Here is a 27835-nt window from a genome sequence, read left to right on the forward strand (position 1 = left end):
TCATCCCCCACAACAGTCTCCAAAATGATATATTTATTATTGAGGGAAATGGCCTTTGTGCTAACTGCCTATTCACTGTCTCATTCCTTTCCGTGACAGTCACCCAGCTATCTGCCTCCTGCAACTTCAGTGTGACTACCTTCCTGTAACACTGATCCGTTATCTTCTCACTCTCCTGTTCAAGCCAGCTGTTTCTCCAGATCTCTAACGTGGTCTTCAAGGAGCTGCAGTGGATGCACTTCACGCAGATGTAAACTCCCAACAATTGGCATGAAGAACACACAGCAGCTATTTACTACACTGGGTACAGTAAGAGGGAGGAAAAGAAGGAAACTTAACAGAAAGTTACCCAGAGCCAATGCCTCTTTCAAGCCGAAGCCTCCTTTGAGGCAAAGCCTGACATGCCTACTCTCACCACCGGCCTACTCCCAACAACGTCCACCCTGTTTGTCCCTTCTGTACTTTTAAACAAGCGTCGTTGACCTGCAAGAAACCTAGTCTCTGTGGCCTGCTCCTGCTGCTGATTGGGCCGTTGGAATTATTATTTAGAGATACAGCACAGTAACAGGCCCTTTTGGTTCAATGAACCAACACTGCCAAGTACACCCTTGTGTCCAATTAACCTACTAAACCATACATTTTTTGGAGTGTGGGAGGAAATGAGAGGAGACCCATGTGATCACAGGGAGAACATACAAACTCCTTCCAGCCAGCAGCAGAATTGAAACAAGATTGCTGGCATTGTAATAGCATTATGCTAACCACTGTGCCTTCATGCTAGCCTCTTTTCCTAATATTTGAATAATCCACTTTCAATAAGCACCATACCCCACAGTAAAATTCTATGTAGTTGCGGTTAGCAGGGCTGAAAGACAATAGCAATTGATTATCTGCTTACTTTTGTTTCTTAAAATGCCGTTCTCCATTCTTTATTCTCTGGAGAGAGATTTTTGCTCCCTTAGCCTGCAGGATGGATTCATGAGACACCATCTTCTGCATGATATCAATTCTCAAATCACTTCACAGTTACAGTTAGTGCAAGACAAGTTATTCTCTTCTTTTACCAGTACGTCCCCAATGCAGACAAATGACTACTGCCCTCAATTGCTGAGATTTTGTATCATTTCATTGTAGGGATTTCTCTTTGCTTTTTGACTTGCGCTCTTTCTCGCCACAGACCGTGGGTATTGCCATCTCTGTCGAGAGAACAACCAAACTATTTATTTTGTTAATTTGGTTCAACAGCAACAGCCCCCACTACAGCTGCTTCCGTGCATGTTGTTGTCTTTAGCGGTTTGACCTGCACCCTACACCTTTAGGGATTCTCTCCTCTTTTGCTTTGGACTTATTTAGACCTACAGCATGGTTACAGACCCCTCCAGATGAATGGGTTGATTCTGCTCCTGGATCTCATGGTAATGAACCTACTAGCCTGCACGTGTCTGGGATGTGGCAGTAAACTGGTTCACCCAGAGGAAAGCCGGGGTCAGGATTGAACCTGGGTCTTTGGTGCCTCTACCAACTGTGCCGTCCTTTTAAAGCAGAGTGGTTCACTTTGAGATGATAGCTAATGGACCGGGGAAACACTTCATTCTCCACAATTCTGGATTAAATTTGAGCTTCAGAGGTGCCAAGTGCGATCGTTTAAACAGCGAAGATAGCAGCTGAATAACCAATCTCCTCTTATTTTCCTTGCAGCCGTGCGTTTCGGGCGCATTCCGAAGCGGGAGAAGCAGCGTATGTTGGCAGAGATGCAGAGTGTCATGAATAACATGGTCAACAACCAGCTGGGTGGGGAGCTGCAGAATGAACTCCAGCCCCAGCAGCAGAACTGGCAGATTCAGCCCCCGCTGGCCGTCCCCATGCAGACAGTGCAGCAGGAGCGCACGTCGCCCTGCCTCCATTCCCAACCGCAGTGCAACCTGCAGCAGTTGTACTGTTCCAGCACAGAGGCCTCCATGGAAGAAGTCATCTACTCCATTTCCCGGGCTCACAAAGAGACCTTCACCTATGCCCATGACAAATTAAAGCAGCCAACAGCAACCTGCCAACACAACGCAGAGATGATGAACCATAACGCTAACTGCTGCTTAAATGGGTACCACGTCAATGGTGTGAACACCATCTATCATCAAGAGAACAACGTTTTCCACAAAAGCAGTGGCAGTGGACTGAAGAATGCGTGTTACCCTTCTTCCTTCCCCAATGGCCACATTAATGGACATTACCAGAATCAGTCCAATGGACACAAATTACATAATAGAAATTTGATCAGTGCCAGTGGTGAGATGGAGACTGGCAAGGGTCGGCCCTGCCCGTGGAAAGGACAGAACAGTGTTGTCCTGGTAAGTTCATGGCCATTGAATTGCCCATGTCACAAAACACCGATACTGGTTTTTACTTGGCAAGGGGCACACTAAACATGTTTGCAGAAAGTAAATGATCCTCCTCATAAAATGCTAACAAAACAGAAATCAAGTAAAATTAATATCCACATGGAGATACAGTGACTGTACGTTGAAATCTAAATTTTGAATAACTGTTGGAGATTATTATTTTTGATTATATGTAGATCTAGAACAGAGAGTGCTGTCAGACTTTAAACAGCACTTCAACAGGACAGCAATAATTCATTAACAAATCCATCCACCGTTTCAGAGACCAGCATCGCCTCATGTTTTTTAATTCTTTCCTCTAAAAACGCATGGTTTTCCAGTAATCCAACTGCTGTTGTCTACTTCAGTGAAGTTGCCTACAGTGTAGTGCCTCTTTTAAAGGGTAACTTGTGCAATGAAAATTTTTTTTAAATTTCCATTTCCTTGCTAAAAACAACCTAAGTATCACGTTTGCACTGCATGATATTTAAGAAGTAAATGTTGCCACAAGAGTACCTCTCATCCTTTCTGGAAACATTTCACGAAGTCTAATTTTTGACACTGAATCTCATTCTGCTCCTCCCTGATCAAGTTAATTGCCCAGAAGCAGCCCTGCTTTACAAAGCAAAGCATTTATGTAAAAAAAAAGTTGTCACTTTTTTAATTCCTCCTATGGAGATGATCTTTGTTACATCATTTCAAATAAATGGTCATAGAACACTACAGCACAGAAACAGGCCCTTCAGCCCATCTAGTCTGTGCAGAACTATTACTCTATCCAGCCCATAGACTTCCATAACCATCCCATCCATGTACCGATCCAAATTTCTCTTAAAAGTTGAAATTGAACCCGCATCCACCACTTCCACTGGCAGCTCGTTCCACACTCTCACCACTCTCTGAGTGAAGAAGTTCCCCCTCATGTCCCCTTAAATAGTTCACCTTTCACCCTTTAACCCATGACCTCTAGTTCTAGTCTTACCCAGAATTAAAACTTGTATTCATTGGATGAATATGAAAGGGTGATTATGGTATTAATCTCAGAGGTTCTGGTTAATAAAATTTTATTTTAGCCTGTTCACATAGTCAGTTGGTCCTAACTGCAGAGAAATACCGAGTCTTTGGAAAACATAATTCCATGCTGTTGCCACAAAGAACAAATTACTATTGCCTTCTCACAAGCTGATTTGTCAGGTAAAATACTGACCTTCCTGAAGTGAGAATGTTAAAAGAATTTAAATTGAGCAATTATTTTGGATTTAAGATTATTTAGTGCATTTTAAGTAAGTAATCCATTGAAATTGATGGAATATTTTGGAGTTGTAGCACAATTAGAACACAGAACAGTACAGCACAGTAAAAGCTCTTTGGCCCATGATGCCAGCCTTGTACCCTACATGAAGATCAATCTAATACATCCCTCCCACATAGCCCTCCATCTTTCTATCATCCATGTGCGTATCTAAGAATCTCTTAAATGTCCCTAACACATCTGCCTCTACCACCAGACTGGCAATGCGTTCCACGTACCCACCTCTGTCTGTGTGCTTGAAAAAAATAGAATTACCTCTGATAACAAAAATATCTGACATTCCCCTATACTTTTCCCCATCACCTTAAAAATATGGCCTCTAATATTTTCACCCTGGAATAAAGATGCTGGCTGCCCACCCTATCTATGCAGCTTATTATCCTATGCTTCTCTATCAAGTCAACTCTCATCTTTCTTTGCTCCAAAGAGTAAAGCACTAACTTGCTCAATCTTTTTCATAAGACCTGCTCTCTAATCCAGGCAGTTAGCATAATTGTGGTATTAATGTGAGACGAGAAGCCTACGGTAGAGAGATTGTAAAGATATTTGAGTGATATCACTTGTCTTTTGAGCGGGATGTTGTTGGAATGGGCTTTACTTCCATGTTTTCCAAAGGCGCAGTCCCCATTGTTTGTGTGTTATCAACCAGCCAACAAAAAAGACACACAGCACAGAGGAGACGAATTGAATTAAGTCATTATGGTTATTTTGCCGTAAGCTCACCTCCTTTCGTGACCACAGAGTAGAGTAGATGTTTGTGGGTCGCGCTCATTGGTTGGGCAGTGGTACATCATCACACTTTCCTCTCTTCCCCTCTGCAGGCTTGCCCGATAAACACACAGCCACATGTGGATGGCAGCAGATCAGTGCAGCAAATTTGGGAGGATTTTTCCCTGAGCTTCACGCCAGCAGTCAGAGAAGTAGTGGAGTTTGCAAAACTTATTCCTGGATTCAAGGACCTATCCCAACACGACCAGGTCACCTTGCTGAAAGCTGGTACCTTTGAGGTGAGTAACAGGATCTAACTTTGGTATGGATGTAAGGAGTTATCTTCCATGTCAAATTCAGAGTAGAGTTTGCCTGTCTCTCTGAGTAAAGTTAAGATTAATTTTAAACCAGACATAGAATGAACATTATTTAACTCGCGTATCGAGGCAAATTTGGTTCCACTTAGTCTGTGGGGTGAAGTTTAGTGGTATGAGGTTTTTAAAGTCCACTCCCACTGCCCTCTTGGAATCAATGGAATTATACAAGATTATGGAACAATAGGATACCAAACTAGGCATCCGTTAGTCTCGTAGGACCATGGATTTGCGCCTTGGAAGGTTTCTGGGGCACAGGCTTGGGCAAGGTTGCATGGAAGACCGGCAGTTGCCCATGCTGCAAGTCTCCCCTCTCCACGCCACCGATGTTGTCCAAGGGAAGGGCATTAGGGCTGATACAGCTTGGCACTGGTGTTGTTGCAGAGCAGTGTGTGGTTAAGTGCCTCGCTCAAGGACACAACACGCTGCCTCAGCTGAGGCTCGAACTAGCGACCTTCAGATCACTAGACTGACGCCTTAACCACTTGGCCATGCTCCAACACAAACTAGGGGTGGTTAATACTCTCTCCCCTGTATTCTTAGTTCATGTATTGTAAGTGTTGCTGTCCATAGCAGCTACAGATAAGATGCAGATTCAGCTGTCAATCATGTCCAACAAATTGCCCTGTGTTTACCACAGACGAGCACAGGCAGAGCAAAATGAAAAAAGTCCAAAACCTACAGAGGGTTGAATAGCACTTCAAACAAAAAAAAATCTCTTTAAATATAAATTTCAGCTCAAGGGTTTGAGGTGTTTAAAATTTAACAGCACACAAGCAGGAATGGCTTCATGGCATTATGGCATGAACCAAATACTTGATCTATGTCCCATATCTTGGTCCATTACGTCTCTTCAAGTTGTTATTCAGGTTCCTCTCGAATATGTGTTGAATATTTTCTGCCACTATCTACTGGGGCACCAGGTTCAGGAATCTGATTACAAGTTGAGTGGAGTTCGTTTCCCTCACCCACCTTCAATTGTTCTGAGTTACTGACCTCTCCACTGAGGCAAATAAAACATTCCGGCTTGTGCTGTTCCAAATTTTAAATGCTTCAATCCCTTGAGCTGAACCTTTAATTTAAGTAGTTTTTTTTGTTTGAAGTGCTATCCAACCCTCTGTAGGTTTTGGGGTTTTATTTTCTGACTCTGTACTGCCTGTGCTCATCTGTGGTAAACACAGGGCAAAACAGAGCTTTGTAGGATGAGTTTGACAGCTGATTCTACTTCTTATTTGTAGCTGCTATTGACAGGCAACATTACCATGCACGGACTGGAACACAGTGGAGAGGGTACTAACAACTAACCCTTCTACCCAAGTTTGGTGGGTTCAGAGGAGGGAGGGTAATAATGTTAAATGGAAGGCCAGGATATTGCTTCCTGTCAACTCTGACCAGTATGAAACAGCAGATGGTGTGTCTGTGTCTGTGTGTGTGTGTAATGGCAGTCATGATTCAAAGGAAAACTTAAAAGTAAAGAACTTATCTTGGTGTCAGAGGCAGTTTCTCAAACAAGAAACACAAGGCATCTCAAAAATCAGACTTTCATTGTTAAAGCATCTTTGACATACCTGACCAAAGTACCTCACAGTCATCATCACATGGAAACCCAGCAGCCAATCATCAAATAGAACCAGCAAGCAATCCTATTTAAAAAAAACACCAAGTGACTACAACCCTTTGTAATAGTGTGAATTAAGAGGTGAATATTGGCCAATACTCTGGGGAGACCCCCCCCCCCACTCTTTGAAGTGGTGTCATGGATTCATTCTTTTTTTTTAAGTCCTTCTGAGGGGCCAAGTGGGGTTCATACAAAATGTGGCATCTGCTACACAATGCATACACAAAATGACGGATTCTGACTCTTCTCTTATCCTTTCTCTTCTCCTCACCTGCCCATCACCTCCTTCTCTTTTCTCCCATGGTCCACTCTCCTCTCCTATCAGATTCTTTCTTCTTCAGCCCATTACCTTTTCCACCAATCACCTCCAAACTTCTCACTTCATCGCACCCTCCCCCTCACCTGGCTTCACCTATCACCTGTCAGCTTGTACTCTTTCCTTTCTCCTTACCTTCTTATTCAGCCTTCTTTTCCCTTCCTTTCCAGTCCTGATGAAGAGTCTCTCGAAACATCAACTCTTCATTCCTTGTACCTGGCCTGCTGAGTTCCTCCAGCATTTTGTGTGCGATGCTCTGAATTTCCGGCATCTGCAGAATCTCTTGTGTTTAGTATTGTAATGCAGTGAGTGTCAGGCTGGATTTTTGTGTTCCCGTCTTGAACCAGGGATTTTCTGGTTAACTTGAACTGTGAGATGATGTGCCCTGGTGGCATTCTTACCAAGGGCAGGGAAGGCCCACTGCTGCAGAGAATTTACAGCTGATGACTCTGGCTTCCTGTGTGGCAGGTGCTGATGGTGCGATTCGCGTCACTGTTCAACGTGAAGGAGCAGACGGTAACTTTCATCAGCGGGACCACCTACTCCATCGAAGAACTGCGGGGGATGGGAATGGGAGACCTGCTGAACTCCATGTTTGACTTCAGCGAGAAGCTGAGCTCCCTGCACCTCAGCGAGGAGGAGCTGGGCCTGTTCACAGCCGTGGTGCTGGTCTCAGCAGGTAAGGGCTCAGTCGGGTGGTAGAATAGCAGAAGGAGGGATTGGAGTTTGCTCTCCAACTCCTCTTGCTTGTGATTCCAGACCGTTCTTGTTATGCTTGGAGTGTAGACACCCAAACGAATTGTAAAGCACCCTAGGTTCCTCCTGTGATTTATTCATACTCTGAATCTTCAGCCCAAGAGACTGTGTCCACCATTAAGCACCCATTTACACGGACCAATTTTATTCTCCTCTTTCCATCCAGTCCCTGTAGACTCTACCTGTCACCCACATATTAGGAGTAATTGACAGTGGTCAGACGAACCTACCAGTCTGCACACCGTTAGGATGTGGGATGAAACAGGAACTCCCAGGGGAAACCATATAATTACAGGGCAAAGGTGAAATCTCCACAGAGGTCACAATTAAACCAGATAGCTGGAACTGTGAGGCGGAAGCTCTATTATCTGTGCCACTTAATAATTTTTAACCATTTGTGGGATCTGGGAGCTTTGCTGCCCAGCTCTAATTGCCCAGTGGTTTCCTTGGCCATTTTGAAAGTTGTATAAGACATTGCTTCGTCACACATTGGCCAGATCGGGTGAAGATGACAGATTTCCTTTGCTGAAAATGCAATCATGAACCAGGCAGCTTCACTCGACTCACACAAAATGTCAGACTTGCCAAGTTCCTCATGCATTTTGTGTGTGTTGCTCAAGAATTTCCAGCATCTGCAGAATTCCTCACATTTAGGGTTTTTGATACCAACTGCTCTTTCAATGTTAATAAATGCAACATAAGTTCCCTACCCACTGTAGTGAGATTTGATCTACTATATGTGGTTCACTGCTCCGGGTAGCTTGCCTGCCTGGTAATATAACCCAAGGTCGGCTCATCGGCTGCAGGAGTCAGTAGCATGTGCAGCTCAATTGCCCAGTTGCAGATGTCACGGATTCAGGAGTCAGCAAGAACCTGCTTTCCTCTCCAACAACATACAAGTTGATTTGACCTCGGCCTCAGCTCCACCTCCCCACCTGACCCCCATTAATCTTTGACTCTGCTGCCTCCGAGGATCTCTCTGTAGTGATTAGATTAACGAGGGATTAGATAAAAGGGAGATTAGCTTTATTTGTCACATGTACATTGAAGTGTACAATACAGTAAAATACATCATTGCGTCAACAACCAACACAGTCGGATGATGTGCTGGCGGCAGCCCACAAATGCTGCCACGCTTCTGGTGCTAACATAGCAAACCCAGAACTTACTAACCCTGACCTGTACATCTTGGAATGTGGGAGGAAACCTGAGCACTCAGGGGGAACCAACACAGTCATGGGGAGAGCATACAATCTCCTTACAGATAGTGGTGGGAGTTGAGCCTGCGTCGCTGGCACATTAAAGCTGTACACCAAGCGCTGCACTACCCTTGTGACCCTAGGGGCATTGACTATTTTCAGTGAAGCCTCCTGGGATAGAGAATTGCGACAATCCATGACCTCTGAGAGAAGCAATTCCTCCTGAACGTCGCCTTAAGTGGGCAGTTGTTAAAAGCCTTGGCTGTGCTACACCTATGGTTTTCCAGGCAAGCCCTGTACACATGTTTGGGGACTCACCACTTCCAACAATAGACACATATGGACGGGGAACTCCTTGACATCTGGCGTGCACCTGAACCTGGAGAGTATCAAAAACACAAGCGTTGTTACATGCACTCCATAATTTAGCGATTTAATAGTTGGTTTGTTGACAGCTGTCTGGAGATATTGATGAATCATCAGCTGCTAACAGGGGAGGGGAGGTCTTGTCTGTAGGGTTCTTGCACAAACCCACCAAGTCCCAGTTAAAGACGGGAGTGAGCTTTTGTGTAGAGCCAGTGTAACCATGTTTTAAAACAACTGCTTTTGGTCCTGACGAAGGGTCTCGGCCTGAAACGTCGACTGCACCCCTTCCTAGAGATGCTGCCTGGCCTGCTGCGTTCACCAGCAACTTTGATGTGTGTTGCTTGAATTTCCAGCATCTGCAGAATTCCTGTTGTTTGCTTTTGGAGGTTGTGGTTGACTCTATTGTCCTGTGGTCTCTCCCTCCCTCCCTCCACTTCCAGATCGCTCCGGAATCGAAAATGTAGACTCGGTGGAGCAGCTCCAGGAGACACTGATCCGAGTGCTCAGAGCGTTGATCATGAAAAACCAACCCAGTGAGGCCTCGCGCTTCACCAAGCTGCTCCTGAAGCTGCCGGACCTCCGCACGTTGAACAACATGCACTCTGAGAAGCTGTTGGCCTTTCGGATAGACCCCTGAGCTCCTGCCAATCACCTCCCTGCCTCTGCTACATTTTAAAAGCAATTTTTATTTTATTTCAATGAACATTCAGATGACATATTGCAAAACATCCTGTAAATATGTGTATATTTCAGCTGTCAAGGGAGTGTAATATATTCTTATAAGGAATGTTCTACAAATCAATATATTTAAAAGCACCCTTTGGGACCTCTAATATGTCTGCATACATGAGTTTGATGGTAGAAATAGGTATGAGGTTAAATACTTGGTTTGAGTAATGAATAAAAGTCATTTGGAGATCTGTGTGCCCTGGAGTGAGCAGGCTGGGGTTCCCTTTCTGATCCAATTTTCCCCTACCCCCCCCACCCCCCCACATCTGGTTCAAATTGCGGTAGGTGGACGAACCTGTAGCCAGGCCTAGCGCTGCAGAATCCTCGTGGACACTGCGCCCTCACAAAACATTAAAAGGGCAAACTTCGGATCCCAGTCCCGACCAAGATGGTTGTCAGAAGACTGAGCGACTCCCATGTAGGGCTGCAGTCTGAGGCAGAGTGACAGAAGCCCATCTTGCCCGTGCATCGTTTTGTTTGACGCAATTCACATTTCATTGACTGTCCTGCGACTGTGTCCATAGAACAGCTGACAACTCGAGGCATTTTGTAGAAAACAATGAACTGATCAGAGAAAAAAAAAATCCAGTTTCCATGTCTGTCCTGGAAGCTCGCTTTCAAACCCCCGGAATCTTGTGAGCGAATTGCTGTGTCCTTGTGATTTAGTCGTATTTTAATATCCCTGTTGAAGACTCTCTAAGCCTGATTGATGCCACTCCCCCTCTCCCTGAGAGCTATATGGAGCAGAAAGTCACTGATTCAGATCGTGTTACAATGACCTCTGGGTCAGCAGAGTTGGTGGGGGCTGGGTGTGTTGAAGGGAATGGCAGTAGCAGTACAGCAGGGTGGACAGCTGCGGCTTTGTGATAGCTGGAAAGACAGTGTGGGTGTTGGGGTTTACTGTGAAAACCTATTGCCTTTCTTTGGGGTCCTGCAAAGAGGAAGCTCGCTGGGGGAGAGCTGAGAACCTGTGGGAGAGGAGGTGGACAGAGGCATATTGTGTCAGACATAACCCTGGGTGGCTGCTGCATGAGTGCAGGATCTGCTCTGGATAATTACAGTTATCATCCGTCTGTGTTCTTCAATTATTGATGTGTTTGTGAATCCAGATCAATCCATTAACAATTTATAAAAATTTAAATAACAAATGCACTGAATTAAACAACAAAGCAGAGCTTGGTGTCTTCTTGTGTGGTGTCGGCAGAATGCTTTTTGGAGCAATGGACCATGGCAAGGTGGGCTTGAGTTGCTCAAGAACTCTGATTTCAGAGTGGAGTACGGTATCCTACGGTGCCACAGACTGTTATTGATCAGCTGGAATGTTTTGAGAACTGGTATTGGTTGATTATTTTCACATTTACTGAGATAGAGTGGAGAATGTCTCCAGACAGACAGTACCGTGTGATCAAAGCCGAGCCAGAGCCATTTTCCCAGGGCAGAAATGGCTCTTATGAGAGGTATAATTTTACAATGATTGGAGGAAAGTATAAGGGGGATGTCAAAGATAAGTTTTTTTTTACACAGACAGTAGTGGGTGCGTGGAACTCCCTGCCAGGGGTTGTGGTAGAGGCAGATACATTAGGGACATTTAAGTGACTCTTAGATAGGCACGTGGATGAGAGAGAAATGGAGGGTTATGTGGGAGGGAAGGGTTCGATTGATCTTGGAGTAGTTTAAAAGATTGGCACAATATTGTGGGCTGAAGGGCCTGTATTGTGCTGTACTTGTTTTATATTCATGCATAAGTACATTGAGGTTGTAAAAGGAATGACATAACTTTGAGTAAGTGTCACAGTTACAGAGTAAGTGCTGTACAGGTAGACAAATAAATTGCCAAGTGCCACAACGAGGTCCATTGGGAGATCTTTTGGCATATGAGAGGCCTGTTCCAGAGTCTGTTGCTACATGCTCTCAGGCTTTTAAACCTTCTGCCCGATTGGGGGGGGTGGAGGGGTCCTTGATTATGTTGACTTCTGAGTTGGATGCTGTTGGCAGATTTTATTGGGTAGTGTAGTAGTTAGTTGGTTAGAATACAAAAATATGGGCTAATAATACAAATTTAAATCTCACCACAGCAGCTAAGGAATTTAAATTTAGTTAATTAAATAATTTGAAATTAAACCATGCTAGTGACCATACAACAATTAGGCATGTATGCTTTGAAGTTTAAAAGTACAATATCATTGAAATGCACTGAAAATCTTCCAGGGCTTGGGAGGATAGATGCAGGGATGTTGGTTCACTTAGCTGGAGCATTTGAAACCAGGAGTCATAACCTCAAAATCAGGGCATTTGAGACTGAGGAAAGAAGGAATGTCTGCACACAGAAGGCTTTGCACCTTTGATCTCCATCAAGGGGGTCCTCACTGCTGAGTACATTCAAGTCATAGATTAATAAGCTTTTGATTATTAAAGGATATGGGACAATTGGTGAGGGGCCACCCCTATCCCATGTACATTTCCAGACACCCCCCCCCCACCAATCTCATGACCTACCCATCACCTGTCTCTGGTCCCCTCCTTCCCTTCCATGGTTCACTGTTGTCTCCTATCAGATTCTTCCTTCTTCAGCCCTTTACCTCTTCCGCCTGCCTACCTTCCAGCATCTCCTATTATCCCCCTCCATCCCAGGCTCAAGGACAGCTTCTATCCCACTGTTATCACGCTCTTGAATTGACCTCTCGTATCATTATATGGACCTTTGGTCTCATAATCTACATTGTTGTATCTTGCACTTTATCATTTACCTGCACTTTTTCAATAGCATTTACACTTTATTCTGCATTGTTATTGTTTTATGTTAATCCAGTTTCCTCTTATTTAATGAACGGTGTAATAATTTGATCTGTATTAAGTTTGCAAGATAAGCCTTTCACTCTATATTGGTCCATGTGCAAAAATATGCCAATACCCACCTACTTTTCTCCTCACGTGGTCTCACCTGTCACCTGCCAGCTTATACTCTTCCCCCTTTCCTCTACCTTATAATGGCTTCTGCCTCCTCCTTTCCAGCCCTGATGAAGGGTCTTGGCCTGAAACGTGGACTGTTTACTTCCCTCCATAGATGCTGCCTGACTTGCTGAGTTCCTTCAGCAATTTAAAAATAAATTGTTTAGAAATACAGTGCAGAACAGGCCCTTCCAGGCCTACAAGCTCCACCGCCCAGCAACCACTGATTTGGCCTGAGCCTAATCACAGGATAATTAACCTACTAACACTCACGCCTTTGAGCTGTGGGAGGAAACTGGGGCACCTGGAGGAAACCCACGCCATCATCGGGAGAACATGATCTGTGTGTTGCTCAAGATTTCCAGCATCTGCAAAGTCTCTTGTGCCTCCCAGGAAATGAGCTGGTTGCTGCAAACCTTCACATGGAGTTTCGTGGATCTCAGCACCACTGTCAAAGGCACAACTAGAGAGTGGGCAATAAATGTTGCCCTTGTCAGAGTGAATTTATGAAATAAAAGATGCAAACCTTTTAAAGGGAGCAATAGATCCGCTAGGTTGAGTTTGATTGGCAGTGCCCCAAGACACAGCTCTGCTGCTCTAGATTTTTGCAGAGTGTTGATTATGTTGAAGATGTTAAGCTCTTGGGACCAAAACATTCCTGAGCAGCTGTGGTGGGAGAGCATGTCAGTAGCAGTTCTATTTTTATTGCACCAGCTGCACAAAATAACCTGCCTGTATTTGTATAGTCCATAAAACACATAGTAGGAGCAGAATTAGGCCATTTGGCCCATTGAATTATCTCCACCATTCCATGATGGTTAATTTCAACCCCTTTTCCACCACCCCTCTCCTCCCTTCTCCCTGTAACCTTTGACGTCCTTACTAATCAAGAAGTTATCAACCTCCACTTTAAACATATCCAATAACTTGGCCTCCACTGCTGTCCATGGCAATGAATTCCACAGATTCACCACCCTCTGGATAAAGAAATTCCTCCCCATCTCAGTTCTAAAGCGACATCCTTCTATTCTGAGACTCCCTGGTCTTAGATCCCCCTACCATCGAAAACGCATCCACATCCACTTTATTGAGGCCTTTCAATATTCAATAGGTTTCAATGGGACCCCCCCCCCCACACATTCTTCTAAACTCCAGTCAGTACAGGTCCAGATCCATCAAACGCTCCTCATACATTAACCCTTTCATTCCCACAGTCATTCTCATGAACCTCCCTGGACCCTCCAATGCCAGCACATCTTTCCTTAGATAAGGAACCCAAAACTGCTTAAGGTACTCCAAATGCAGTCTGAGCAAAGTTTTATAAAGCGTTACTTCTTAGCTTTTTTAAAAAAATAAAGCCTTAGCATTGCATCTCTGCATTGTGTAGAATTTCTGGGAAGCAAAGCTAAGGACAATTAAATAGAATATCAGAATATGAGTTGGGATGGAGCAGTTTTGGATTACCCATTACAAAGAGCTGGTAAGAACACAATGGAATAGTGCCATTTCCCAAACAATTGTGCATCCAGAGACACGAGACTACAGATGCTGGAATCTGGAGTACAAAATGAACTGCTTGGAAGAACTCAGTATGTCAAATAATATCTGTGGAGGAAAATGGACAGTTGATGTTTTGGATCAAAACTCTTCATTCACTAGTTACAAAGGAATGGCAGGGTGGAGCTAGTAGCTAGAAATCTGTGTGGATCAGAAATACCTCTTCACCTCACTGACAATCAACACTGGCACACCTCAGGGTTGTGTGCTTAGCCCACTGCTCTACTCCCTCTATATCTATGACTGTGTGGCTAGGCACAGCTCAAATACCATCTATAAATTTGCTGATGATACAACCATTGTTGGCAGAATCTCAGATGGTGACGAGGGCATACAAGAGCGAAATATATTAGCTGGTTGAGTGGTGTCATAGCAGTAGTCTTACTGATTGTGGACTTCAGAGAGGGTAAGACGAGGGAACATACGCCAATCCTCAGCGAGGGCTCAGAAGTGGAAAGAGTGAGCAATCTCAAGTTCCTGGGTGTCAATATCTCTGAGGATCTATCCTGGGCCCAGCATATCGAAGCAGCTACAAAGAGCGCATGACAGTGGCTATATTTCATTAGGAGTTTGAGGAGATTTAGTATGTCACCAAAGAAACTCACAAGTTTTTTACAGATGTACCTTGGAGTGGGCACGTGGCCTAGTGGTTAAGGCATTGGACTAGCTACCTGAAGGTCATGAGTTCGAGCCCCAGCTGAGGGAACGTGTTGTGTCCTTGAGCAAGGCACTTAATCACACAGTGCTCTGCGACGACTCTGGTGCCAAGCTGAATGGGTCCTAATGTCCCTCCCTTGGACAACATCGGTGTCGTGGAGAGGGGAGACTTGCAGCATAGGCAACTGCTGGTATTCCATACAACCTTGCCCAGGCCTGCACCCTGGAAAGTGAAGACTTTCCAGGTGCAGATCCATGGTCTCGCAAGACTAACGGATGCCTTACCCTGGAGAGCATTCTGACAGGCTGTATCACTGTCTGGTAGCACAAATCAGTACAAAGGGACATGATTTAGTGGCTATTACAGAGACGTGGTTGGAGGGTGGAGAGGATTGGGAATTAAATATCCAAGAATATCAGGTAATATGGAAGGATTGAATTTAAGAGCAGGGAGGTTATGCTACAACTGTACAGGGTATTGGTGAGGCAGCACCTGGAGTACTGTGTGCAGTTCTGGTCTCCTTACTTGAAGAAGGATAAGGTACAGAGAAGTTGTCAGGGGTAGGTTTTTACTCAGAGAGTGGTGAGTGCGTGGAATGGGCTGCCGGCAATGGTGGTGGAGGCAGATACCATAGGGTCTTTTAGGAGACTTTTGGATAGGTACATAGAGCTTAGAAAAATAGAGGGCTATAGGTAAGCCTAGTAATTTCTAAGGTAGGGACATGTTCAGCACAACTTTGTGGGCTGAAAGGCCTGTATTTTGCTGTAGGTTTTCTGCGTTTTTATGTTTCTATGATATACTGGCTTTGGAGGCGGTGTAAAGGAGGTTCACCAGAGATGAGGGGGTTAGACTATGAAGAAAGATTGATTCGCCTGGACTGTACTCACTGGAATTCAGAAGAATGAGAGGAGATCTTATAGAAACATATAAAATGATGAAAGGGATAGATAAGGTGGAGGCAGGAAAGTTGTTTCCACTGGTAGGTGAGACTAGAACTAGGGGACATAGTCTCAAGATTGGGGGGAGTAGATTTAGGATGGAGATGAGGAGGAACTGCTTTTCCCAGAGAGAGGTGAATCTATGGAATTCTCTGCCCAATGAAGCAGTGGCGGCTACCTCAGTAAATATATTTAAGACAAGGTTGGATAGATTTTTGCATAGTAGGGGAATTAAGAGTTATGGGGAAAAGACAGGTAGGTGGAGATGAGTCCATGGCCAGATCAGCCACAATCTTATTGAATGGTGGAGCAGGCTTGACAGGCCAGATGGCCTACTCCTGCTCCTATTTCTTATGTTCTTTGAACTGCTGCTGCAAAAACAACAAATTTCACAACTTATGCCAGTGATATTAAATCTGATACTGATTCTGAAATTGTGGGGGTGAGAATAGAGACATTGCGTCTCTAAGTGGTGGGATGGAACCTATGAAATGTCTGCCATTGCCAGTTTGATGGTAGTGTTCAGTGTGTGTGTCTGCTGTCTTAGTTGATAATTAATTCAGGGAATAGCTTCCAACCAGACACAGATAAAACTGAAAATCATACCCTCAAACTAAGTGGTCAATGAGTGACCAGAGAGTTGCTGGCTCCAATCTTCACACTGTTATATTTTTGTGCCAGACAGAAATGAGCAATTGTTAATATTTAGCCACATTTTTTTAAGTGCGTGCAAAGCCGATCTTACTGTTGACTCTTTAAGTAGTTTCCCTTAATTGATCTTGATCAACACCCACCCAATAGTTTCATTTATTAAAATTTATGACCCACGTATTCCACGCTGTTACACATTTCCTTTTGACATAGAAGGAGTCTGTTTGGCCTACTGAGTTTATGCTGGCTCACAGAGCAACCCAAACTTCTAATCATCCCAGTAAGATATTCTCCCCACATTCCCATCAATTCTAACACCATCTACCCTACAAGCAAACGACCGTGGCCGACTAACCTTGCAAGTGACATATTTTTGGGTTGTGGAAACTGGACCACCCAGGTGAAAGCTGTGTGGTAACAGGGAGAGTATACAAAGACACCACTAATGTCTGCTGTAAACTCAATACATTGGAGCTGTGAGAAGAAGTGAACTCAGTATATTTGGAGTCCCACCATCTGCGCCACACTGTCACCTTGGAATCAATTCTCATACTCCCCGCTTTAATTGAGAATTCTAAATGATTGCACTTATCACAGTACAAGAATGTTTACCAGTTATTTCTCAATGCACAAGATTTAACATAGGGTAAACACAAGAGATCTGTAAATGCTGGAAATCCAGAGTGACTCACACAAAATACTGGAGGCACGCAGCAGGTCAGGCAGCATCGAGGGAGAGGATGACATTTTGGGCTGAGACCCTTCATCAGGACTCAATATAGGGTGCACTGTTCTCCAGATGGGACTAAAAGGCCACGGAAACCCCACTCCAGGAAGTCCTTCTCCACCGTATTATTACTGATTTTGGTTTTCATAATCTAAATATAGCTTGAAGTCACCCATAATGACAGTGGTACTCTTACCATGTATGTACATCTTTGCTATCCTTTTGAATGCCATTACCTACATACATCACCACTACTATCTGTGTACCATATAAACTTCCCACCCCCCCCACCCCCACCAATGCTCTCTGGCCCTTGGTGTTTCTGAGCTCCTGCCCATTCAGATTTCACATCGGAGAAGAGTTTGTTCCTGTGCTAGAAGAGCTTGTTCCTGAGCTGAAGGGTCTGTTCCTGTGATGTGTTGGTCTATTTTCTATAGATTAGTTTAGTTGGCCATTTAATTGGTTCGGCACAACATTGTGGCACGAAGGGCCTGTCCCGGTGCTGTACTGTTCTGTGTTCTATGTTCTATAGTTCTCTGAGTTAATATCCTTCCTCACTATTGTGCTGATTTCCCCTTTGACTAACAATGTGACTCTACCACCTTTTCCTTTTTGCACGTCCTTCCTGAAGTTTGAATATCGCTGTACATTCAGTTTCCCTGTAACTACTCTGACATTATTTGTGCAATTAATTCATCCACCTTAATATAAAAGCTCCATGCATTGAGGCAGTATACTTTCAGGCTCTTCATTTTAACTTTTCTTAGTTACCAAGAATTATTTCTTGCTACCACCCTCTTATGTTCCAAGGAAGGTTTCTTGGTACCCAACCATTTTAATTCCACATTCCCATTCCGACATGTCGGTCAATGGCCTCCTCTTCTTCCATGATGAGGCCACTCTCAGGCTGGAAGTACAACACCGCATATCCATCAGGGTAGCCTCTAACCTGATGGCATCAACATCGATTTCTCCTTCCCCCTTTCTTCTTCTATTCCCCACTCTGGCCCCCTTCTTACCTCTTCTCTTCTCACCTTCCCATCACCTCACCCTGGTCCTTTTCTCACATGGTCCACTCTCCTGTCCTATCAGATTTCTTCTTCTTCGCCCCTTTACCTTTTCCACCTATTATCTCCAGCTTCCCACTTCATACCCACTACCCCCCACCCCCCCATTCACCTGGATTCACCTATCACCTTCTAGCTTGTCTCTCTCTCTCTCTCTCTGGCTATCCATCGCTTAGGATGATGATGGTTCCTTTCAGTCAGTTAGTGGGGTGGTACCCCACTCCTCAGAAAGGAACAACGTGTGCGTGAGTGGATTTTAGGTGAGTAGGGGGTTGTACAGGTCCAGACCCACTTTCTCGACATCCCCTCCCGGATCCAGCGGCATGGTGGGGTCCAAGACGGCTGGGGGAAGTTCTGTTGCAGTGAATGGCCAGACCAAGCTTCGATGCAAGGGATGCCCTTTCCGTGCTTCATGGCACGTGTTTGCTAGATGGCCGTTGACCCGACAAGAGGGTTCATCCGCCCTTTGACAGGTCTTGTTTTTCGTCCTGCAGAGTGTCTAGCCACACTCCTCACCAGGCAAGCCTGGTGGGGCAGCCGGTTTAGTCGCCGACTACCCGACCATGTGACAGGTAGTACTGGGTTATGTGGTACCCGTTGCACTCAGACGAGTGACCTGACCAGGTCTAGCTTGTACTCCTTCCCCTAGCCCAACTTTCTTATTTTGGCTTCTGCCCCCTTCTCTTCCAGTCCTGATGAAAGGTCTTGGCCCAATATTCCTTTCCATGGATGCTGCCTGACCTGCTGAGTTCCTCCAGCATTTTGAGGTGCTACTAGCAAGGTAGTATTCATGGGTTCATGAATGGTTCAGAAATCTGAAGGAACATCGCTGTTGGGAGAGTCCAGTGACCAAAGTCATCTCACCTTATGACACCATCACATTCCATCAGTTGTGTATGTGATTTGTAGCCTGGGACCAGTGGTGCACCACAGGGATCAGTGCTGGGGAGCCTTGCACGTTGTTACACAGTAACAATTTGGATATGACATACAAAGTATGATTAATAACTTTACAAATGACACACAAATTGGTAGTGCTCATGATAGCCAGGAGGATTGGGGATGATACTGACCAATTAGCAAAATGGACAGAGCAATGGCAGCTGGAATTTAACCCTGATAAGTATGAAGTGATGCACCTTAGGAAGATTGATACTGGTGGGAATGGTAGAGAATTGTGGTATATTTAAGAGCAGAAGAGCATGTGTTTACCAGTCCAAAAGTCCCTGAAGGTGAGAGCAGTGGTACACTCTTGTGGCCACTTTATTAGGTACCCCTGTACCCTGCTCGTTAATGCAAATATCTAATCAGCCAATCACATGGTAGCAACTGAATACATAAAAGCATGCAGACAGGGTCAAGAGGTTCAGTTGTTGTTCACAGCAAACATCAGAATGGGGAAAAATGTGATCTAAGTGACTTTGACTGTTGAGTGATTGTTGGTGCCAGATGAGATGGCTTGAGTCTCTCAGAAACTGCCGATCTCCTGGGATTTTTACGCACAACAGTGTCTAGAGTTTACAGAGAATAGTGCAACAAACAAAATCATCCAGTGAGCGGACATTTTGTGGGTGGACACACCTTGTTAATGAAAGAGGTCAGAGGAGAATGGCCAGACTGGTTCAAACTGACAGGAAGCTGACAGTAACTCAAATAACCAGGCGTTACAAGAGTGGTGTGCAGAAGAGCAACTCTGAACGTACAACACATCAGATGTTGAAGTGGAGGGGCTACAGCAGCAGAAGACCATGGACATACACTCAGAACAGGAGGTACCTAATAAAGTGGCTACTGAGTATAGATGGTGAAGAAGGCATATGAGATACTTTGCATTCGTCATCCAGGGTATAGAATAAAAGAATGAGGAGATACAAGTTTATAAAATGTATTAGACCACAGTTGGAGTATTGTGTACATTTTTGGTTGCCACACTATAGAAAGGATAGGATGTGGGTGAGAATCACCAGGATGTTGTCTGGGTTGGAGTGATTCACTTATGAGGAGAGACAGGACAGGCTGGAGTTGCTTTCCTTGGATGTGGGGAGGGGAGGAGGGGTGGGGAGAGGTGGTGTCCTGACGGAAGTATACACAATTGTCTTCTTCTTCGGCTGTCCATCAATTTTCGATGTTGACTGAGGCCTGGGCGAGGTTGTATGGAAGACCAGCAGTTGCCCATGCTGCTAGTCTCCCCTCTCCACGACACCAATGTTGTCCAAGGGAAGGGCATTAGGACCCATACAGCTTGGCACTGGTGTCGTCGCAGAGCAATGTGTGATTAAGTGCCTTGCTCAAGGACACCACACACTGCCTCAGCTGAGGCTTGAACTAGCGACCTTCAGATCACTAGACCGACACCTTAACCACTTGGCCACGCGCCACGACATACACGATAATGAGAGGCTTGGATAGAGCTTACTGTAAGAAATTTTACTGTGTAGCTGTGGTATCTAAAACTAAAGAGCATAGGTTTAGGGTAAGGGATAAGACCTGAGAAAGAACTTTCTCACCCAGAGGTGATTGGAATCAGGAACACACTGCCTAGGGGGAAATGGAAGCATAAGCAATATTTAAGCATGACCTAGACAAGCAAATGAATCACCAAGGCTGGTAAAAGCGATTAACATAAAGAGGTATTGGTATTGTTGGTACTGGTTTATTATTGTCACAGTGAAAACCTTCTCTTGCATACTGTTCATACAGATCGAATTATAGCACTGGGCTAAAATAAGGTAAACCAATAACAGTGCAGAGTTAAGTGTAGAGCCGTAAAGAATGGGCAGTGCAGGTAAATGATAAAGTGCAAGATTATAATGAGGTACAGTAGATTATGATGCCGAGAGTCCATTTTATGATACAAGAGCTCTGTTCTAGAGACTGATAGAAGCTGTTCTTGGGACTGGTGGTATGTATTTGTAGCTTCTGATGGATGGGAGAAGAGAGAAGAGTGGATGTCTGGGGTGGTTGGGGTCTTTAATTATGCTTGCTGCTTTACTGAGGCAGTGAGACTCAATGATCCAAAGGACCGTTTACGGTGCTGTATGACTCTGAGTTGATGTCTATCACAGCCCAATGGTAACCACTTTAAAAAAGCACCAGAGGGCGCTCTTTCCCAGAAGAGAAAGATGAGAGATGATTGGCAGCTGAAGCATTTGGCACAGGGTAACTGAACGCTCAGATCACCCGCTAAAGCCACAACATTTCCTAGAATGCTTGCACATGTTTAAATAACTCCTCTAATCTGTTGTCCCTGTTGTGGAAAAAAAAATCTCGTCAATTGTAAGCCACAGATTCCTTCTTATTTTTTCCCTCTAAGCCCTAGAGGTCATAGAGATATCAAAAAGTAAGAACAGGAGTAGGGCAGACATTCCTTTGAGCCTGTTCTATCACTTGATATGATCAAGGAAAATCATCCTTATTCAGTCTCCCTGTTCCAGATATCTCCTGATCTACAGAATCTCTTATACTTATGATGCTACCACATTATTTGTCCTTTGCACTATTTATTTATAAGGCCATAAGACCACAAGATTCAGGAGAAGAATTAGGCCATTTGGCCCATTGAGTCTGCTTCGCCATTTCGTCATGGCTGATCCAATTTCCCTCTCAGCCCCAGTCTTCTGTCTTCTCCCTGTATTCATATGCCCTGACCATTCAAGGATCTATCAATCTCTGTCTTAAGTAGACCCAATAGCTTGGCCTCCACAGTTGTCTGTGTCAACGAATTTCACAGATTCACCACTCTCTGGCTAAAGAAATTCCTCCTCATCTTCACTCTAAATGGACGTCCCTCTATTCTGAGGCTGTGTCCTCTGGTCTTAGACTCCCCAGCCATGGAAAACATCACTTTATTGAAGCCTTTCAACATTGAATAGGTTTCAATGAGATCCCCCCACATTCTTCTGAATTCCAGTGAGTACAGGGCCACAGCCATCAAAGGCTCTTCATATGACAAGACTTTCAATCTCGGAATCATTTTCATAAACCTCCTTTGAACCCCCTCTAGTTTCAGCACATCCTTTCTTAGATAAGGGACCCAAAACTGCTCTCAGTACTCCAACTGAGGTCTCACCAGTGCTTTATAAAGCCTCAGCATTACATCCTTGCTTTTATTTTGCAAGTTAGAATATTTTTTATGCCTTGGGGGTGGATACTAACAGGAAATAGAGCATCAGGATTAACGGGTCATTTTCATATTGGCAGTCAGTAACTAACTCGAAGCCACAGGGACTGGAGCCTCAACAATTCCCAGTATATACAGATACTGTACCAACTGTACTGTAGCTGGTTTTGCTGATGATCCAGGGTAGGTGAGTTAACATGCTATGAAGTGGATGAAAAGAATCTGCAAAGGGATATAGGTAGGTGAAGTGAGTGGACAGTAAACTGACTGATGGAGGGGACTGTGGGATTCAGTTTGGAAGAAGAAAGAATAATGCAGAATGAGCCTACAAAATACTGCAATATAAATAAAGCTGGGGGTCCTAATACACAAAACTTTTAAGATCATAAAATTATATTGTAGCCACAATATAAAATTATGAGAGCCCTGGGTGGGGTAGACTTGCTTGTTCATCATGGCAGAAACATCAAATACCAGAGCTGGGGAGTGTGGGGGTGGGGGGTAGTTCAAAGATCAACAGACCAAATTTTTTACACAGTTTGATAAATGTGTAGAAAAGGTGGTCAATTGTAGTGGGGGAAGCTGATATAATAGTGGCATTTAAAAGACTTTTAGATAGGGATTGTGTGCAGGCAGAAGAATTAAAGGTTAATTTGGCATCAAGTTCGGCACAGACACTGTGGGGGAGGGGGAGGAATTTTTCTCTCTCACATTCATGGATATTTGGAATTCTCTATCCTAGGGGGTATGGAGATAGGGTAAAGGCAAAAGGTGACAGACACCCAACCAATAAGAGAGGGCCTGGGAGAGAAAGTGGCATTGTGGCACTGAGGCCAAGATTAGATGGGCAACCTATTTACTGAATGGCAGAGAGAATCCCCCCCTCCCCTCCGTTTGTTATGTTCTTAACCAATGCTTTCTCTTTATTGTAGTGGGTTCGACCTCCTCCCAATGCCTAACCCCTCTTCCCAGCAAGGAGTCAAAATCAGAATCAGGTTTCCCTAAAGGTTAACTTGCAGGCTGAGTCAGTGGTAAGGAAGACAAATGCAATGTTGGCATTCATTTTGAGAGGATTACAATATAAAAGCACAGTTGTATTGCTGAGGCTTTATAAAGCACTAGTGAAGCTTCACTTAGAGTACTGTGAGCAGTTTTGGGTCCCTTATCTAAGGACAAATGTGCTAATATTGGAGAGGGTCCAGAGGAGGTTCATGTGAATAATTCTGGGAATTAAAGGGTTAACGTATGGGTCTGGGCCTGCACTCACTGGAGTTTAGAAGAATGGGGAGGGGGGATCTCATTGAAACCTAATCGAATATTGACAGGCTTAGAGAGAATGGATGTGGAGAGGATGTTGCCTAGTTTAGGACCAGAGGGCACAGCCTCGGAATAGAGGGACACCTTTTAAAACAGAAATAAGGAGGAATTTCACATATACACAGTAAATGGTAGGGCACTGAGGAGTGCGGAGGAACAAAGAAACATCTGGGAGTTCAGATACGTAATTTCCTGAAAGTGGCGTCACATGTAGACAGGGTTGTAAATAAGGCTTTTGGCATCCTGGCATTCATAAATCAAAGTATTGAGTATAGGAGTTGGGATGTTATGGGGGGGTTGTATAAGACATTGGTGAGGCCAAATTTGGAGTATTATGTACAGTTCTGGTCACCTAACTATAGGAAGGATATCAGTAAGTTTGAAAGAGTGCAGAGAAGATTTACTAGGATGTTGCTGAGTTTTCAGGATTTGAGTTACAGGGAAAGATTGAACAGGTTAAGACTTTATTCTTTGGAGCGTAGAAGAATGAGGGGAGATTTGATAGAGGTTTACAAAATTATGAAGGGTATAGACAGTAAATGTGAATAGGCTCTTTCCACTTAGATTAGGAGAGATAAATATGAGAGGACATGGGTTTAGGGTGAAAGGGGAGAGGTTTAGGGGGAACATTAGGGGGAACTTCTTCACTCAGAGAGTGGTGGGAGTGTGGAACAAGCTGCCATCTGACATGGTAAATGCGGGCTCACTCTTAAGTTTTAAGAATAAATTGGATAGACACATGGATGGGAGAGGTCTGGGGGGGTTATGGACTGGGTGCAGGTCAATGGGACTAGCGGAATAATGTTTCGGCACAGACTAGAAGGGCCGAATGGCCTGTTTTCTGTGCTGTAGTGTTCTATGGTTCTATGGAATTTCTTTAGCCGGGTGATGTTGAATTCATTGTCACAGACAGCTGTGGAGGCTAAGTCATTTTGTATATTTAAAACCGAAGTTGATAGGTTTTTGATTAGTAAGGGCATCAAAGATTGGGGAGAGAAGGCAGGATAATGGAATGGTGGAGCAGACTTGATGGGCCGAATGGCCTAATTCTGCTCCTTTGTCTTATAGTTTATTATCACTGACATGGGTTGTGAAATTTGTTTTGGGGCAACAGTACAGTGCAAGACATTAAAATACCATACGTTAAAATAAAAATAAATACATGAATATAGTGCTTTGAAAAAGAATTCAGCCCACAACCCTTTGTTCACATCAACGAGTATCACAACCAGGGATTTTGATCAATTTAACCGAGATTCTTTATTTGTGAATCACATGCTCCTTTTTTCACAGTAGAGCCCAGAAAGCATGGAAAATTGTAAATATGAAAAACTACAAATTCAATAACTGAAATGTCTGCAGTTCAAAAGTATTCATCTCCTTTTGCTCAGCACTTAGCTGAACTACCTCTCGCAGCTATTACAGTCTTTTTGGATAAGTCTCTGTTAGCTTTGCACAATGTGTTGGAGCAAGATTTGCCCATATTCAATTTTCTTCATTTGAACCCACTCCATGATTGCTCTGGCAGTGTGCTTTGGGTTGTTGATCTGCTGAAAGATGAACTTCCTCCCCAGTTTAAGCTTTCTGGCAGAGACTAGCAGGTTTTTATCCAGGATCTCTTTGTAGTTAGCAGCATTCATCTTCCCATCAATCCCTGCCTGATTTCCAGTCCCTGCTGCTGAAAGGCATCCCCAGAGCATGATGTTACCTGCATACTTTCACTGGGGTTGGTATTACCTGGTTGATGTGCAGTATTAGATTTACACTACACGTACCACTTAGTGCTGACGCCAAAAAGTTCCAATTTAGTCTTACCCGACCACAAGACCTTCTTCCACATCTTTACTGTATTTTCTAAGTGACACTTTGCAAGGTCTTTACAGGCAAGGATATGATTTTTTTAAACCAGGGCTTTTTCCTTGTCGCACTTCCATAAATACACTGCTAGTGCAAGGCCTTAGAGATTGTGGAGCCATGAACTCATCTTCAGTTGCAGTCACTGACTTCTGCAGCTCACTCAGAGTGTCTGTTGGTGTCACAGTAGCCTCTCTTACATGTGCCATTCTACTCCAGTGACTAAATTTAGAGGGGTGGCCTGATCGAGGCAGTGTGGCTGTTGTTCCATATTTTTTCCACTTGTAATGCCCTGGTTAAGATTTTTACTGCTATGCTGCAGGTATTTGATTTTAGCAGTTCTGGAAGAGCAGTCTGTTCTGCTTTTAACATGTTTGGGTTTGAGCTAAAGATAAAGAGCTAGTTGTTCAATGTAGTGTCAGCCAGTCAGGATGGTGGAATTGGGAGAAGGTTCTAGAGAATGCTGGGCAGAGAGGTTTTTGTGATGGACACTGGTGTGGGTTAAGGTCTTTGTGGTGGGAGCTGGGAGAAGACAGGAAGGAAGATGGCTGAGGATGCTGTCCCTGTTGCACAAGGTGTTTGGTGCAGACGAATGGCTTCAGGGAGGAAGGACCAATACTCCGGAGGGGGAGACCATTTGTTTGAGTTGGATTTCGGGCTACATTCGGAAGGTGGTTTGTGTCTCCACGCTGACCGTGGGTCCAGTGCATGAGTTAAAGATAATTTTGAGATGAGCTCCAACTTATGTGCACATTTGTACTGGGTTAACTGTAATGGGCCCTTTTTATTTTTTTTCATTTTCTTTTTTCCTACTATTCAATAAAGCTGACATTTGTAAATATGCTTTCTTTACAATTGTATGCAGTGTATGATCTGTTATTTCTTGCCGACGGCTAATTGCACAAGGACAGAATTTACACAGTATCCGCGCAGATCGGTGTTCGGGTGGTCGAGACATCCCAACTTCCTGGTTTTAGTGGGATCCAAGCTACATCTACCCTAGATGCCTGGAGTCTGAAAAGGTGGTTTTCTCACCGCTGAGTCCGGTAGCTGATAGCGATGGGCTAACGAGCCGCATCTCTAGAGATGCCCAGTAAAAAAGGGGTTTAACACTTTTTCACGATGGACTGCACTGAGCTCCAAGGTATGTTCAGTGCCTTTGAGGTTGTCTTGTACCCTTCCCCAGATTTGTGCTTCTCTATCATTTCCCTGACTTGTCTTGAATGCTCTTTTGTCTTCACTTTGGCTTGGTCTGTTGAAAATCTACTGTTTCTGTTGAAAATCTACCATACTGTACGACCTTACAGTGAGGGGGTACTTATTCAGATCCTCCAATCTTCTACATCAACAAATTGGGTGAGTTTGTAAGTTAATGTACAGTATTGTAGCTGAGGAAAGTTAGTGTAGTAATTACAAAGGGCATGAAAACGTTTTCTGCTTCACAATTTTGGTTTTTAATTTTTTAGTAAATTGTTGACGTTTTGGAATTTTACTTGTGATTTGGCGTGATACACAATGTTTTGTAGATTAACTTAAAAACCCTACTTCAATATATTTTAAGTTTAGGAAATGAGAGAGTAAAATGTGAAAATAGGCATGGAGGCTGAATACTTTTTCAAGACACTGTAAATGGTGCAATAGAGGAATAGTGAGGTAGAGTTCACGGACATTCAAAAATTTGATAGCAGAGGGGAAGAAGTTGTTCCTAAACATCGAGTGTGTGCCTTCAGGCTCCTGTACCACCTCGCTGATGGTGGTAATGAGAAGAAACAATGTCCTAGATGGTGAGTGTCCCGAATGACGGACAGTGGCTTCTCGAGGCAGGGCCTTTTGAAGGTGCCCTTGATGGTGCGGAAGGCTGTGCCCGTGATGGAGGTGGCTGAGTTTGCAACTCTCTGCAGCTTTTCTGATCCTGTGCATCAGCGACTCCATAGCAGGCAGTGATGCAACCAGTCAGAATGCTCTCCACTGTACATGTATAGGAATTTGCTAGATATGAGGAGGGCAGTACAACCAGCTACTTCCTCTAGACTGTGGAACTGGGCCCCTTTGAAATTATGCAGCTGAACTGTGGTAACTCAGTACCGAGGGGTAAATGACACCCAGGACCTTGGCATCTCTTGTTAGTTTTGATTCCTTTGTCAATCGCCCATATTCCTGTCCCACTGGTTATTGACCCCTCTACCAGTAGGAGCAGCTCTCTCTGTGCCCTTGGTAATCCTCAATATGTAAGTTGGGCCCTCT

General features: G+C 44.2%; 2 protein-coding genes across 3 annotated transcripts in view; one reads left to right on the forward strand and one right to left on the reverse strand.

The window, feature by feature from the left end:
- The window catches only part of nr1d1 (nuclear receptor subfamily 1, group d, member 1), a 31226-nt gene extending 20304 nt beyond the window's left edge, over positions 1 to 10922 (forward strand). For both annotated transcript variants that reach the window (XM_072249515.1, XM_072249514.1), the window contains 4 exons: positions 1699 to 2345; positions 4509 to 4694; positions 7172 to 7382; positions 9465 to 10922. In XM_072249515.1, the coding sequence (XP_072105616.1) occupies positions 1699 to 2345; positions 4509 to 4694; positions 7172 to 7382; positions 9465 to 9661 (1241 nt within the window). In that variant the 3' untranslated portion in view covers positions 9662 to 10922. The remainder of the gene's footprint in view (positions 1 to 1698; positions 2346 to 4508; positions 4695 to 7171; positions 7383 to 9464) is intronic.
- The window catches only part of LOC140191785 (thyroid hormone receptor alpha), a 534600-nt gene that overhangs the window by 12021 nt on the left and 494744 nt on the right, over positions 1 to 27835 (reverse strand). Inside the window, exons 17-18 of the mRNA XM_072249536.1 lie at positions 8977 to 9037; positions 6338 to 6412 (exon numbers count right to left, since the gene is read on the reverse strand). Of these exons, the coding sequence (XP_072105637.1) occupies positions 6364 to 6412; positions 8977 to 9037 (110 nt within the window). The 3' untranslated portion in view covers positions 6338 to 6363. The remainder of the gene's footprint in view (positions 1 to 6337; positions 6413 to 8976; positions 9038 to 27835) is intronic.

The sequence above is a fragment of the Mobula birostris genome, chromosome X, assembly GCF_030028105.1.
Source record: "Mobula birostris isolate sMobBir1 chromosome X, sMobBir1.hap1, whole genome shotgun sequence".
Lineage (NCBI taxonomy): Eukaryota > Metazoa > Chordata > Chondrichthyes > Myliobatiformes > Myliobatidae > Mobula > Mobula birostris.